This window comes from Pieris napi, chromosome 11 (assembly GCF_905475465.1).
Source record: "Pieris napi chromosome 11, ilPieNapi1.2, whole genome shotgun sequence".
NCBI classification, from domain to species: Eukaryota; Metazoa; Arthropoda; class Insecta; order Lepidoptera; family Pieridae; genus Pieris; species Pieris napi.
The window spans coordinates 1803441-1820150 of record NC_062244.1 but is presented as its reverse complement, the minus strand read 5'-3'; the positions used below and the strand labels follow the sequence as shown (position 1 = coordinate 1820150).

General features: G+C 32.6%; 2 protein-coding genes across 2 annotated transcripts in view; both read right to left on the bottom strand.

Moving 5' to 3' along the window:
* Positions 1–1897, bottom strand: part of LOC125053594 (bicaudal D-related protein homolog) — a 100379-nt gene extending 98482 nt beyond the window's left edge. The window contains exon 1 of the mRNA XM_047655013.1: positions 1257–1897. Within this exon, the coding sequence (XP_047510969.1) occupies positions 1257–1622 (366 nt within the window). The 5' untranslated portion in view covers positions 1623–1897. The remainder of the gene's footprint in view (positions 1–1256) is intronic.
* A 2006-nt stretch (positions 1898–3903) lies between these two features.
* On the bottom strand, positions 3904–15049 carry LOC125054140 (separin). The gene is made up of 13 exons (XM_047655866.1): positions 14666–15049; positions 14331–14474; positions 13811–13877; positions 13502–13671; positions 12986–13147; positions 11509–11651; positions 10629–10756; positions 9084–9435; positions 8292–8460; positions 7151–7286; positions 6621–6785; positions 4618–4763; positions 3904–4070 (listed from the first exon to the last, which is right to left on the bottom strand). Exons 1-13 carry the CDS (start codon positions 14778–14780, stop codon positions 3922–3924), a joined length of 2046 nt encoding a protein of 681 aa, XP_047511822.1. The 5' UTR covers positions 14781–15049; the 3' UTR covers positions 3904–3921.
* Between the last annotated feature and the right edge of the window lie 1661 nt (positions 15050–16710).

Sequence of the window (16710 nt, the reverse complement as noted above, 5' to 3'; positions counted from 1 at the left end):
TGATTCGGTTTTGGGTACTATTAGAATAATTTAATAATTTTCGGAACCATACATTAATTAAAACATGAAGTTAATGTAATGTATGTACATTTGACAAGTAATGCTAAAATTAGGTTCAACTATAAAATTAACAAATGAGGAAATAATCGATTCGATTAGGTTCAACTTTAAAAATAACAAATGAGAAAATAATCGATCCAATTAATTTACCGAAAATGTCACATCACTTATAACCAATAGAAAACGACAATGACACATCACTCATAACCAATAGAAATCGAGAATGTCACATCTCTTATAACCAATAGAAAAGTAGTTAGATAATGGCAGATTGTTTATAATTTCAATACAATTGACAAAAGTTAAAAAAAAATTTTTAAAATACTTTGACGCTTATCCTAAAGCTAAAATCACTTGGAGGTGTTCCAATCAAGGGTCCCCGAGACTCCTGCATAATCAGTATCATCAAATTCCAACGCATGGATATCAACCCCAACCCCAAACCTGCAATTTTGCACGTTCATATCAAAGTTATGTTTTGAACAAAATATTTTTTTTATTCAACATGTTAGGAATTTCAAACAAAATCAATTATGTGCTCTGATACATTATCATAAAAATAAAACACAAGTCATTCAATATTCAGTACAGACATAATCAACGGGAATAGTTTTCCAATAATGAACTCTGATGTTTGAAAGAACCTATCTCCAAGTACGATTCCTGTATGTCAAAAAGGTATTGAATTTTGACATACGTGAAGCCTACTTTAAGTTAAGTGTTTTTTATTTGTGTATTAATTGAAATATAATTAATACAACTAATTACCCATTACACATCATTAACAAATACAGTGTTGTTATATGGAGTGATATAAAAATCTCGTTCTGATACCAAATAAAATTAATAATATTTTTAGTTAATTCATATCAATTTAATATCAAATTAAGTATACTACGCCTTTATTTAAACTAAAATATTTTTAGGTTTTTGCCGACCCTAAATTTCAGGTATATAACCTTCGTCTGATTCACGCTTTTTTCAATTTCATCAATCAGAACAAATTTAAACTGTAAAGTTTCGTAAAATAACTTTGAAGTTTAAAAAATCGAACGATAATAATATAACGATGTGGTATTTACGCCATTTTGCTTATTCTGGTAATTCAATCTAGGTAAATGAACTTTTTAATTGGTTAAGACTAAGGATGTAATCTAACGGTATTTGCTGATTAATTATAATATAGAGATTCTTACCTCAAGTTTTTTAGAGAAATCCTCAGCCGCCTTGTCCTGTTCCTTCTTTAACTCTTCATTCTTTTCTAGCAGTGCCTTTCCCAGCTCCGCCGCCAACAGAAGGTCAGATTCCTTCTGCTGCAACTGTCTCCAAACATCATCTGTTTCCACGCTCGTATTACCCGCCATTTCCTTCACGTAATCTTCTAGATCCTTGTAAAATGTATCATCAGTCACGCTCAACGAACTTGTAATTCTGCTCCCACTCCTACTTCTATTATTTTTCACATGAGTTTTATTACCCTTACCGACAAATTCCGTCTCTGAATCAATAAAAAGCGTATCAAAAGAACTATTTCTACTAATTGCACTAGATTCACCAGCCATTTATTTACACAATTCTTAACTTTGCACTATTTTCGTATAGTTGTTCTTTTTGAACAATTTCTCGAATGCCTGCTGTATTTTCGCACTTTTGGGCAATTTAATTTGCTTGAAAACACTAACGGGGATTTCGAAATCCTTTTTTAATGCCATTATTAATTTTTACGTTCACTAGCGTATCATTTCCGTATCACGGCACTAAACTGACCGAAACAGTTTGGCGCGGAGCTGCGCAACGTAGTTACCCCGACAACTGTGCGGACACAACAAAGCAACGAAAAACCTTTGAGGTAGAACGGGCATGACGCGTCATAGATAATAGAACGTTAGATATGACGCTCATAATTTATTAATGTCTTCATGAAAGTTATGTAATTATAATAAGCATGGGTTTGAGGAAATTTCATTAATTCATTACCCTTCGATATAATTAAGATTTCTTGGAGAAAGACAATTTTTTTTATTAGATCAAAATAAATTTTATCTAATAAATCTACGAGGATATTGTTTAGTTGCTTTGAATAGTTATCAAGTTAAGTTTGAATCTCGATCTAGACTTCCGATATCGAGACTTATTATAGATTTTTATGACGTTAAGATAGATAGAAGTAGACCTACTCTAAATGACCACAAGAAATTATTTTCTTTAGTTTGTTTTGCTCCAGTGTCGATCATAAACATTGAGAAATTGTTTTTCATTTACTTTTATAAATCTTAAGTAATTAAACATATTCTGAAATACTAAATTCAATATTTCTCACTTTCTTCTATGAGTGCTATCTATGACAGGTATTCAACACCGTCATGTTTTTATATCTACCTTAACTTATCTTTGACTAACACACGTGTGCGAAAACGAGATAGCATTATCAAGCGTATCCTTAAATCACCAAGTCTGACAAAGACCGATATACTATCAAGGTAATCCGAGTGAGTGGATTGGCATAACCAGTAACAATTATTTTTATTTTTTTATTTATAATAGGAAATGATCTCACACCAATAAAACACATTTTGCGATTTAAAAATTATAAACCTTGAATTAATTGAATTACTCCTTGTTTGAGAACAAAAGATCGTGTCAAGTAAGATAAATATCTTTTCTTATTGTTCATGGAACTATGTATGTCTATTGTCTATTATTATTAGTTCAATTTAATTGTAGTTTTTTAATGTTTTGGTACTTACAAAAATATTCTATCTTAATAATTAAAAGGTTATAAAGAAATCAATATAATATATAAAATACAGTATAAAATTCAATAACGTAAGTGCGATAAAAAACATATAAAATATAAATGTTGCATAAAATGGATTCCAATAAAAACGAAAGGCCATAGTCTTGTATATAAAAAGTTATGTTATGCCACGAATTGACGCTCCTTCTACGCTGTTACATTAAAGCGCCTGGTGTAAAATTACGAGCAAATTTACTATGTATCGTTTTGGCAATTGATTTATTAAAAGGCTTCAATTTTCAAAAAGTCAAAACCAGCAATTCGGGACAGTGCCGAACGAGTACAGATACCGAATTGGGGCGATGCCATCAGCTGGACTTATGTCCAAGGAAGATAGCAGACCGGTGCCGGCTCTCGTGCCGGATTGAAGTATCACACAGCAAAATGGTCGGTGGTGCTCTACATTAGTCGTCCGAGTTGGACGCGAAATAAATATTCTTTAATTTTTGTATTGTAGCTGGCAACCCTAAGTCTGTTGTACTCCTCACAACATTTAATGCAGATTGCCGATTGATAAATATATATAATATTTTTACAGGGCGTAACTATAACATCTGGGGCCCGTGGTAAATTCTTTTAATGGGGCCCTATCAGTAAAATCGTCACGATGTACTCAGTTTTATTTAAATAAATTTTCGAGATTTTCAGAGTACTCAATTACACGTTGTATATGTCCCACTAATGGCCATAGGCCTCCTCTATTAGGCGAGAGGGAATGATCTGTAGTCCCCACGCTAGCACAATGCGTATTAGAGACTTTACATTCATCCATAGAACATAATATCTCATGGTCAGAGGCCCTCTTGGGTCGGGGACCCGTGGCATTTTGCCAGCCCTGTCACCCTATTGTTACGCCACTGTATTTTTATGTTCTATAAAGTATTATAATTCAATCATCAGTTGAGCAAATATTGGACACAGACCATAAAACCGATTTAATGGCCATTAAATTATGACGTCATTAAACAATTCCGACTGAAATTGACAGCTTTGACGTCAGATCAATATGTGTGTCACGTAAATATTGGGGTAAATAAATAACTACGTATAATATATACATTTATTTATGGTGTATCAATTATTTTAACTGGCAACCCTCTGGAGACAATACTAGTTGATATCATGAGATAATTGGTTGCCTGACGCGCCTTCGATATTGCTAAAAGCAAATTTTTCTCCGGCGGCGATCGTGGCTTCTGTTCGACATTTGTGTCTGAAAATAAAAAAATATATTTGAACCTTGTATATACAGTAATCAGTGATGTCCGTCTCGCATATAACGCGGTACTTCCCCCTATAACGCAGAGTTTTCTCACGTTATATTTCTGTAGTGTGAAATGTATAATGATTTTTGAAGTCCATAATTAGTTTTGCGTGTCTTTGCACCTTTAATTGTGTTATAAAATTAAACTTAATAACTTTTTAAAACACAGCGCACACACACTCTACAGCGCGATTTTGCGACTGCGAATGACTAGAACCGCGTTATAAATAACGCGCGTTAACTGAAGATGTATTTTATATTTGGCTATATTTTTAGTATAATTGTTATAGTTATATATTTTAAAATAACTGTAGTACGAAATAAATAAACGATTTTATGAAAAATTATGAATAAAATGATAAGATTAATTCCGAAAGTGTGGCAATTTGATTGTTAAGGGGGCAATCTGAAAATTTATTAAAATTATTTGGAATTTCAATTTAAATTTTTTAGTAATTTCTTCCTAAAACCTTTCTTTAGTATTAATATCTCTTACCAATTTCCCCCTGACTCCATTTGGCCTTGCCCACACATTTCCAGTCAAGCGGGGCTTTACTTGAGACACTGAGGGCTACCAATGTGCTCACCACTTTATCCACTTCTAAATCCGTTACTTCCCACAGCATTCCCACCACGCAGGGACTGGAAGGAGAAATTTATGGAATATGGATTTGGCTGTTTTCACTTTATATTATAACTAGCTGCCCCCGCGAACTTCGTTTCTCCTTAATTTGATTTCACTTAGCCTACCTTTTTAGTACCTACCAACATGTAACATTTTGATATGCTACCCCGGAGATTGTTAGATTTTCCGGAATGAAAACTTTTTAGGTTTTTCTGTGAATTTTTCTGTATATAAACCTCTGAATCAAGTCATAAGTTTTAAATTAACAAATAAAAATAGGAGTTGATCGTAGAGGCGTGAAAGTTGGATTGTATGTACATATTTTTATGTGTTGTATCATAAAAAAATAAAAAGCAAAATTTATCCAAAGAATAAATATTTTTTTGGGTTGGACACCCCTTATCAGTAAGGGGTTTGAAAGATAGATAGTAGCCGATTTTCAGACTTACTGAATATGCATAAATAATTTCATAAGAATCTGTCGAGCCGTTTCGGAGGAGTCCTTTGGGCAATATGTTTAAAAATTCGAATTAAATTATTATGTGCTAGAGGACAAATCATTGTTTTTAATTTATTTTATTATTATTAATTACTTAATTTGTCATGTGGAACATGGTGTAATGGTTGCAGCTCCTTAAAAACGTTGTGTAAAACAAAAAACTTGGCGATTTAAAAGAGTGGCGGAGAGTTTATTGCCAGTTCTTCTCTTCCGTTCTACGCCAATGAAATTAGCATTAAATGTATATTTCTTTTTTGCCGTTCATAAGTGTACATTGTGTTACCTACATGAATAAGTGAATTTTGACTTTTGACTTGACTGGATAAATTTAAATATGTGTTTAGCTTTATGCCTTAACAAAATATAACTTTATAATATATCATCGCGTTATTAGTAACCGTATCGCCTTCTGGTTTCTTCTATCTATGTTTGTCATAGTAATTTTGTATGATGATTTGATATTTTAAAAGAGTACCGAGAGTTTTCTAGGCGAGTTTTCTCTCGGACTACACCCTCTGTCTTCTTTGCCGATGAGTAGGGATTAATAATTTAGGACGTGGAATAAGTGATACCTGCATCTTATGTTCCTAATAAACATATTTTATTTTTATTGTAGAATGTATATATGTAGATTTATTTTTTTACAAAATACTCAAAGGTTTTTGATTAATAGGAGGACGAATGGCCACTCTCTATCTCACATTCCGATACCAGCCTTTTTTTTGACGTAAGTGATTACCGGACTACATTCGGTATTCGTCTATATTTCCCAACCTTTTTGTCCCATACCTCACCTTAGCCTTACTAAAATTATGATACCGCCGCCCATAAACACTCACATTGTTAGAAGGCGCAACAATACGTTGCCGGCCTTTTATTTTAATAATACCTTGTTGATTTTTATATAGTTTTACTAGCTGACCGGGCAAACGTCGTTTTGCCATGTATATCATTTATAATAAAAAAATAGGGGTTGATCGTAGAGGGGTGAAAATTAGGGGTTGTATGTATTTTTTAATGCTGTATCATAAAAAAAATTATGTAAAAATTAAAAAAAAAATTAGGGGTGGACTACCCTTAACATTTAGGGGGATAAAAAATAGATGTTGTCCGATTCTCAGTTATACCCAATATGCACACAAAATTTCATGAGAATCGGTCGAGCCGTTTCGGAGGAGTTTAACCACAAACACCGCGACACAAGAATTTCATATATTAGATAATATTTATCAAGTTTAAATAAGTACGTGGTTAATTCCAAGCCTGAGAATATGTGATAGTCTTCTTTATTTTCACTCTTCTTCCACCGTTTGGCTGATCAGCTAGTTTTATATAGTTTTGCTATGTCGGTGGGCAGAATTTTTTAAATACTCACCAGCCTGCGACATGCAGGTGTTGGTGGGGGGCGGCAGGTGGAGCCCTCCCACTGGCGCCACTCAGACGCACAGACCCACACCCGGACAACACACACACACAACGGCCGCGACACACACCGCTGCCACTACACACTGCGCCTACGCCATCACCGTGGCCGCAGTAGCTGAGGAAATTTTTAACAACAACTTGATCCCTGTTTCTTTATTCACAATAATAAAATCTACCTCTTTAGGTCTGGGCCTCAGATTTCTGATGATCATTTTTCAATCTAATAGGCAAGTAGGTGATGAGCCTCCTGTGCCTGACACACGCCGTCGACTTTTTGGGTGTAATACATGTCGGTTTCCTCACGATGTTTTCCTTCACCGTTCGAGCGAATGTTAAATGCGCACTTAGAAATAAAGTCCATAAGCCGGGGATCGAACCTACGACCTCAGGATAAGAGTCACACGCTGAAGCCACTAGGCCAACACCGGATATTCACAATACGAGTCGTATTTTCTACAACACTGTTCTGACTTCACTTACAGGAAAATGTCAGCTGCGTTCAAATATTCAAGCAGTTCTCCCGGGGCTGGTGGCTCAGCCACTCGACCCTTCCAGTCTCCGCACCAGAATTCTATGAAGGACTGCATACGAAGCTGCATACGTTGTAGGTCTTTGTCTGAAAGTATATTACCAAAGGAAATATTTTAAGAAACGGGAAGAGTGTTTTTTTTGGCTGTAATAGTTTTAATGGCTGTAATACAATTTAGTTTTTTCTGTAAAATATTAAGTTTTAATATAATAAGGGGGCAAACGGGCTGGAGGCTCCCCTAATGTAAAGTAATACCGCCCGCTCAAGGACAATCTCAATACCAGAGGGCTCGCGAGTGCGGTGCCAGCCTTTTAATAATTGTGACTTGTGACGAATTGTAGTACATTAAAATGCCACGTCAACAGTAATTATTTACTTTTGTTACACATATTACCCACACATTGCCCTACAAAAAAAATTTAATGTTTATGTACTAGAGTCTGGCTAATGAAAGATAATTGAATTATTTGAAAACTTTCGGATAGCAACACAGAATGTCATTGAATTTCTTTGGTTAGTATGATTTATTGTCTTGACACTTCATGCAATTACTCATTTTTATTTCTATTATATATTTTTTCCGAATAGTTAACAGGTATAATAGCCTAAACTTTGTTTTATTTGACAGAATATTTCGTTTCTTTTGCAGGATTTGATTATTCCGAATAAAGTTGTGTTTTATAATAAATATAGTTTTAGTTTTCCATGCAATGCTAGTCATTTTAAGTATCAATTAAAAACCAAATACGTATAGTATTTTATTTCATAGAAATACAGTTACTATCAATGTAAAAAATAATAAAATAAAGTATCAAGTAAGTTTAATCCATAAAATATATCAAACTTTTAGTGATACCATACTAACATTTTTTGAATTTGCCACGCTTTTTCGTTATCTTCTTTCATTAGCCAGAATATTATTTTTAGGAACTTTGCTTAATTTACGACCCCTAATACTTTCTTCTTACGAGTTACTGGTAGAAATATTATATTCAAATAACAAAATCTGTAAAGAACATTCTTGCCCAAAACTATAGAAAAACCAAATTGTAATTTCTGTATGTAAAATATAAATATGCGAAATGGACTCACCAGGATTAATAACATATCTGCCGACCTCTGACTTCGTTAAAAAATATCCGTCAACTATGCTATCTTCATGCGTCTTGTACAAGTAGTAGAGGAAGTGAATATTTTCCATCCGAGTGATGGGATGCGGGTTCAGAGCTGGTAAAGATTCCCATGGGAATGAATCTAGTAACTGTAGAAAGAAAATACATTTGCAGGATTAAGTATCCTTACTAACTTATTTCAGAATACATAATAATCTATAGGAGATTTAGTTAAAGTATAGAACGGAAAATAAATATTATAAGAAAACAAAAACTATACAGGTAAAATAATTTATGGATATTTTTTTTCAATGTTTATTTAATAATACCAATTTTTTTCACAGACTACATCTACAATAGTCGTAAAATATTATCATACATCATCAGTCTGGTCAAGTATATAGAATTCACTTTATAAATATATATCAATATCTGAGGCACGGCCATAAGCCATTACTCCAAAGAGTTCAGACCATTTTCAATTTTTTTAAATAAATAAAGCTGGTGCTTTCCTCGATCAACAAATAAGTTTCACAATACAGCGAGGAAAGCTGCCAGCGGTAAACACTGCCACGGGGACCAAACTTTTTGAATTTGAATAAATTTCTTTTCATTACTACTATGTAGGTTAAGAAAATTGTAAATAATGTATATTTGATTGTTATGAATTAATATAATATGTATTACTAGTGAGATCCATTGTGTATGTGATGGCCTTACATGATAGTATTACGTAGATCTCACAAATGTTGTTAAAACAAACATTACATACCTCATCAACAATCAAGATGACAGGATGTCTCCGTGCTTCCCTAAAATCTAAATCATCCTTTATCTTCATTGCCACTTGAGAAAACGCTTTGATACCATCGACCACACTAAACTTGTGAATTTCTTCAAAACACTTCGACAAACAGGTCAAGCACAATTCACTAGAGAATCTAAAATCACTATCACAGTCTAAACACTTTATATCACGTTTAAAAGTCCTTAATTCTTCAGTGTCGCCATGTTCCGTTAAAATCTGCCGGATGCAAGATTTAATTTGTTGTGATGACAACACTGGTGAGCAGTCCATGAGGTTGTATAGCAGTATTTTCTGTTTGGTTGTTAGTTTTATGAACCTGTAATGAGGAGTGAAGATTTTTACTATTACTTTTTTGCAGACTTAGTTTAATTTTTTGAAGTGAAACTTATTTAGAGCGCATGAGGGTAAAATTTTAACGGATGAAACGCAATAATAATAATATTAGCGTCACGAAGATGTGGAGCGTTTTTGTCGAAGAAAAGGGCGAGAGCGATTGAGATCGATTAAGAGAGAGTGAGAAAGGGCGAACGTAGCATGAAGCAAATAGCCATGGAGCGAGAGTAGGGAGCAAGCAAGTGAAAAAGATCGAGAGAGAGAGTGAGATAGAGAGAACGTCGCATCACGCACAGTGCCATGGAGCGAAAGGTGGGAGAGAGCTATAGTGAGAAAGATTGAGAGTAAGAGATCGAGAAATAATACACGCTATTGATGATATATATTTAGATGGCAATTCTGTCGCATAACGTCTTGGGCAGTAAACGCAGATTTTTTATTAATTTACATTATCATTAGCACTGCAAATTTCTGGAATTTTTATTGTAATTAAATTTTTTTTGTAACATTTATGTTTACCTAAATAGTCATACATTTTAGCTTAAATAGTTTGTAACATATACCGTAGATTTAGTACTATGTATGATGTGGTAAATTTTACTAAATAAATGCAAAGCAATATTTTAGGTAGGCATAAATACAAGCAAATTACTATGTAACTTCAATGGTGGAAACAAAACGCGATTTAACCTCAGAGTTTAAAGTCAGATCTCTGTTTATGTAGCTGAGAGGTTAACGTAAATTCTAGATATAATTCTAAAGTAAATAGTGACCTTATCTTAATATATTTAAATTACGTGTCACGTTGTTTGTCCGCTATGGACTCCTAAACTACCGAACCGATATCAATCAAATTTGCACTGGTGTAGTTTGATCCAACTTAAAAGATAGGATAGCTTACATCTCAATTTATACCCGCAATATTATTTTATTGCAAAATATTTGTTTATTATTTGATAGACACAATTCTAACAGATGGCGCTGTGTTGAAAGTACCAACGTTTCACATAAGCTACAATTTAATGGCATAACCACCAAAAAAGCATGGAGGTCCCCATGACTGGTGTTCTCCTACCGTTTCCCTTGAATAGTTTGCTACTATGTAATATAACAAAAACCTTAGCCACAGCAACGCTTGGCCGGTCTGCTAGTACTATTATATAGAAAAATACATACCCCCAATCCGAAATGGCAGAGTCTACGTAATGGATTATTTTATTTTTCAGTTTTGAATCCACTAACTTTCCCGTGAGAAGGGAGCACCATCCACCAAGCCACTCCTTATCCATCATGTTTAACACACCCTGAAATTTTTCATTTTAGTTTTTTTTTTTATTATTCAGTAATTATATCTATAGTAAATATAAATATACCTAGTCTAGTATGATTTTCCTCATAAGGTATATTTTTGACTGTCTTGGTACAAAATAAAAAAAAAAATCATTTTTTTTTTTTAAACCTGTTATAGGATTTTTTTTATGTTACTAGCTGTGCCCTGCTAAATATTTGTGTGCTCAATTAAAGGTTTATCCATATTTGATTGAAATATATTTTCAATTTGAATCTGTAGTTTCTTTCAATTATTTCTAAATAATCCATTGAACCTAACTAAGGAAAGCTTTCAGAAGCTTTCAAAAGGAAATGCATCAATTGATATGTTATATTATGTGAAATATATTTCTAAACAAGTTCAGCACTTTTATAACTTTAAAAAAATTAATGGCGCTACAACCGTTTTAGGTCTGGGCCTCAGATTTCTGTATCTGTTTCATGATCATTTGTTAATCTAATAGGCAAGTAAGTGGTCAGCCTTCTGTGCCTGACACACGTCGTCGACCTTTTGGGTCTAAGGCAAGTTGGTTTCCTCACGATGTTTTCCTTCACCATTCGAGCGAATGTTAAATGCGCACATAGAAAGAAAATCCATATGTGCACAACCGGGGATCGAACCTACGACCTCAGTTATGAGGGTCGCACACTTTTATAACTTACACATTACAAAAAAAAAACAACTAAAGTGTTCGTTGGCTATTGGTATATAAGTAATATTTTTTACTTTCATACGTAGATCAATATCATCCCTCTGACTCCAATAGTTTTTAATCAGTCTTTTATTGTTCAGATATTGAGCACTCTCTATGGTCTTATAGTTATCATCCAACAGAGAATAAAGTTCTTTAAATAGTGGCTTTTCTCCTTCTGTAATAAAGATTTAGTTCTGAGCAAAGAGTCTATATCAGAGTTCCCCAAACTTTTTTGTGTCGTAGACCCCTTGCCATGTTTTTCCGTGTTGGGTACCCCCTTCTTACCTGATATTGATTTCCTGTAAATTTCTAATTATAGTGAAGTTTAGTGTTAAAAACTTAAAGTAAAAGCACATGCCAATTTATACATTTATTAATTGAATTTAAATTAAAACTACTCAAAATAAAATTTTGTATCTGTTTGTTTGTAATGTATATGTTTTGATATTATAAGATAGTATGATGTAAGTAAATAGGTACTATCAGTGTATGTGTTGAGATCCACTATCGTGGATCCCCATTTTCATTTCATGGACCCCCAAATTTTTTTTCGCTGACGTAGACCCCTAGGGGTCGATATAGACCACTTTGGGAATCACTGGTCTATATCAATGAAGGTCCTGGGTTTGATTTCTAGTGTAATAAAAATACAAAAGAATCAGACCAAAACGATCAGAAAAGTATAACTATGACAACTAAGTTAATACAGTAAAACCCGTTTAAGACAATCACGTTTAATACGATTTCAATTATAATACGCCACTTTACGCCAGTCTCTGCAAATTGTGACATATTTTCATACATTTCTTAACGCTTAATACGATTCGTCATCCCGTTTAATACGCCCGAGCCGAGAGGTCTAACCGAACGCTCTAACGCGAGCCCCCAGAAAGGCTTATTGGGAAAGTGAATAACACGAGGCCCTAAGTGATAATGATGAAGACGAAGATGAGTCAACTCCGGTTATGTCAAACGCCCAGGCATTATCAGCCGTTAATGATTTAAGACGCTATGTAGCTTCTTTGGATCAAAGCGAAGACGCACTGCAAAAGTTGAATTATGTTGAAAATCTTTTAAATGCTAATGCATCAAAATCTTTCTGTCAAACCAAAATAAGCGATTATTTTAAATAATGTAATTATAATTACACTACGTATTTAATTTAATTTATAAATTTATAATTTAATACCTATATATACCAAAACTAGAACATAATACATAATAATATATTACATTACGAATTATTAATATATTACATTACGTATTATTTTACCTATCCCGAATAATAGGCTTTCTTGCTTAAGACCCCTTTTAGGTAGGGTCCCTGAGAAATTGTTTTAAGCGGGTTTTACTGTATTGTTAAGGCTTTATGGATTACTACTTTATGTATATTGTTTGTTTATTTAATGTTATGATAATACTATTTGTTAGTGGAATATAAATAAATAGTGAGACTGATGATGAGTTTACCCTAATCCTTATGATAATTAAGAGCTTTAAAAGCATTACCTTTAGTAGTATTCGCTGGTATTAAAACAGTCATTGGTTTATCGACATAATGATTTGTAAACATTGTTATGAATATAGAACTAATATCAGTTTTAAACTCATCAAATGGTTTTACATTCTCCTCTGGGTTGTACCGAGAGGTTAACTGTATAATAGTCCATTCTGAAAGTAAAAATTCTGCTGTACATCAAACTTTTTTATTTATTGCTTAAAAATATCAAATTATCATATAAAGCATCTAGATTTTTTAATATCTATATTATTTGGACAGTGGTGCCCAAATTATATTGCACAAATTAGTATTTTTCCCTTTGAAAATATTAATCAGTAGTATATAATTAGTGTTATTCACACTATAAGTCACATTTACTTATAAAGGAACACTAGACAGATAACAAACAAGTTTTGGTCATTTGTGGCAAAACTTATAAAGCCTATATAACACTGTGAACATAAACTGTAATAAAAGAAATCAACTCTGGATCTATAAATAATGCATTTCAAATCAAAAATTACCTTTAGGTAATTCATCCAAAATCATAAGTAAATTCTTAACATTATTATGAGTACCAAATCTAATATATTTTTTATGAAAGGGCATTTCTGGAACATCTTTTATTGAAGGCACATGACTCTCGCATGCCACATCTTTTAAAAAATCCTCTAAATATTTGTCTTCTTTTTTTCTGAAAAATATACGATATATTGAATTTAACAGAATCTATTTTGAGGTACAGACTACGAGCACTTTATATCCATCACTTAAAACAAGCAAAGATCCTTCTATATGTAAATATAAACTTTTAATACTTTAAATTTACTTACAAAGGTGTTGGACTAATTTTATGACTTGACTTTGTAAAGAGGTGCATTAACTTTAAGGCATCAATTCCTGAAACATTGAACATTTAAAACCATACAAAAATACTCACATAAAAAAATAGCATTTCAACTACAACCAATGCAGACTTTGAGGCAACTAAATTATAAAAAACTAGCAAACTCGGCGAACTCCACCACAACATCGTTTTATGTAACATTTCGTTTGGTGATCCCGCTTTTCTGTTGAAATTTTTCCTGAATTTTCTTTGCTATAAACCTCACGGAGCCTGAGACCTTTCCAACGAATGCAAAACCGTGGAAATCGGTTCGTGCATTCTGGAGTTATAGCGTCAGGAAGGAAAACCCGACTTATTTTTATATAGTAGATAATTGATGTTCATTCATCAGATATTACAAATATATAGGAAGCAATTTTTATACTTATTAGCTTTCTTGTCAAAAAACATCAGTAAGCAGTTATAAGTAAAATTTAATATCTTCTTTTAAAATTTATATATGTTACCTGGGTCTGTACTTGTGACATTTTGTTGGTCATCCCTATAAACAGCTAAACTCCTAACAGCAGCTGATACAGATTCACTAAAATTAAATCCATAATCTTCCTTATTTTCTACTAAACACTCTTCACCATTAAGTCTTCGTCCACCTGATGACAATATATCACAATAATTTTATAGTGTTAAAGAATTTAAAGTAATCGAACGAAAGGTTAATAATACAAAAATTTATACCTTTTACTTTTAACGATATATTTTTCGTGGGACACGTAACCCTTGTATGATACAGAGATTAGAGATTACGCCTAACACATTTGCAATATTAATAAAAAGTACTTACTCTGATAATTTGCACTACATGGCATCGGGGGCATACTTTCCATAAATTCATTCAGAATTTTCTTATAAACCGGTGGCTCAAATTCATTTTCATCAAATATATCGAAGTCTTCCATCTTTATTAAAGTTTATGCTTAAATAACAGTAACTTATAAACTAAGTTTATTACCATACAAAGTATAAAGAATTTCTTAGGTTTTCTTGAATATATTTGTTTTTAACAAGATTGTATTTTAAAAACAAGGACAGTTAGAAATTTGAATTTTAAATCAATGACTAATACCATCTGTAAACTGACAAAGACAGTTGACACTACAATGATCACAGAATATCGTTTGTATTGCACGTTTTTATAGAGAATGATTTGAAACAAAAGATTTAACAGAAGCCTGTTAATTTTGAATGACTGAATTAAAGTACATACATACATATTTCCAATAAAATAAAATATGTTTATTATGGAACATAAGATACATGTATCACTTAATCCACGTCATTAAATTTGAATTTTTAGGCATCCCTACTCATCGGCAAAGAAGACAAAGGGTGTAGGCCGAGAGAAAAAGTCGGCGTAAAAATCTCTCGGTACTCTTTTAAAATAGCAAATCATCAAACAACACTTATTTTAAAACAAATATCGCAAATTAATTAGAAGTAGCCTGTCTAGCACTAATCCCAGGCTCTTTTATCGACTAGATAATGGTTGACTTTATAGTAAGCCTTTTTACAGATTTTCTTTAATACATTTCTTAAATTTATTAAAAGGCAGAGATAAAAGAGCCTCTGGGATTTTATTAGAGAAGAGTATCCCTTTTCCCAAAAAAGAATTACTAACTTTAGATAGTCTAGTACGGGGAAATTGGTTAGTATGCCACTCAAGTACCTATATTGTTTTAGGTTTGTATTACTTTTAGATATCAAACCCTTTACGGTTGAGCCACACAGACAATGCCATTGGAAAGGGCACATAATATTACATAAATAGGATATAATTTACATTCTAGTACTACAATACACATGAAACAATTAGTTTCACTTGCAGAAATTTGCAACAATTTTTACATTTGACGGCCATTGTAGGTAGGCTATATCGATGACTCGTCAGGAGACTTAATGAATGAGAAGTATGTTAATTATATTTTAATTTCTCAATTACAATGCGAGCCGCGTGCGATGTGGAGTAACTACTTCATAATAATATTTATTTAGGTACATAGGAAACTTTCACAGAGTTGCATTTCCTGTTAGATTATAATATAAGTACCTTACATGTATGTTTTGCATAAAATATTTATAAAACAATGTTTCATAAGAAAATACGTTTAAGTTTAAAAAAAACATTAATTCGTCACAATTTACTTTTTTTTAATTCTTAAAGTTAGTAAGTAAACGCTTTTATTCATTGTCACAATTCTTCTTTCGTCTTCCTCACGAAAAACAGAATTTTCTTTATTAAGAATAATAACAAATTTATTATGCCTCATTTACCACTTCTTACTAACTAGCCAGTAGCTACTTAATACTTTTACGTACATAATATATGGACTAAGGTACTTTTCTTGTTCATCAACAGCAAAACAGTTTCCTAAAAACATCTAAATTACATTTTTATTCGATTAGATATAATGTAAGCAACGAATATCAACGATGCGGGAAATAAGTAGATAATTAAAATTACATAATATAGTAAGCTTTTTATTCTAATTAAGACTATAAGAAACCTAACAAGTGCTAAAACGTCTCACTGAACGCCGCAATATTATACACAAAATTGGCTTACCTACACATAGTTACTAACCGTGACTTCACATGTTCTAGAATATAGTTTCTGTTTATTGAGATATCAAGTATACTGTAGGTACCGACGTCAATGGTCGGATTAATAAATTACGTACTTACTCAGTTTTAATCATCAATTACAATGCTGTCGCTAGTTCTCGGTCTAATATACACTATTAACGAAAAATGATCCATAAACTCTTCTTATGATAGTAATATGGGATCCAAATCCAAAATTGTTAGGCAATAAAATTACGATAGTGAGCC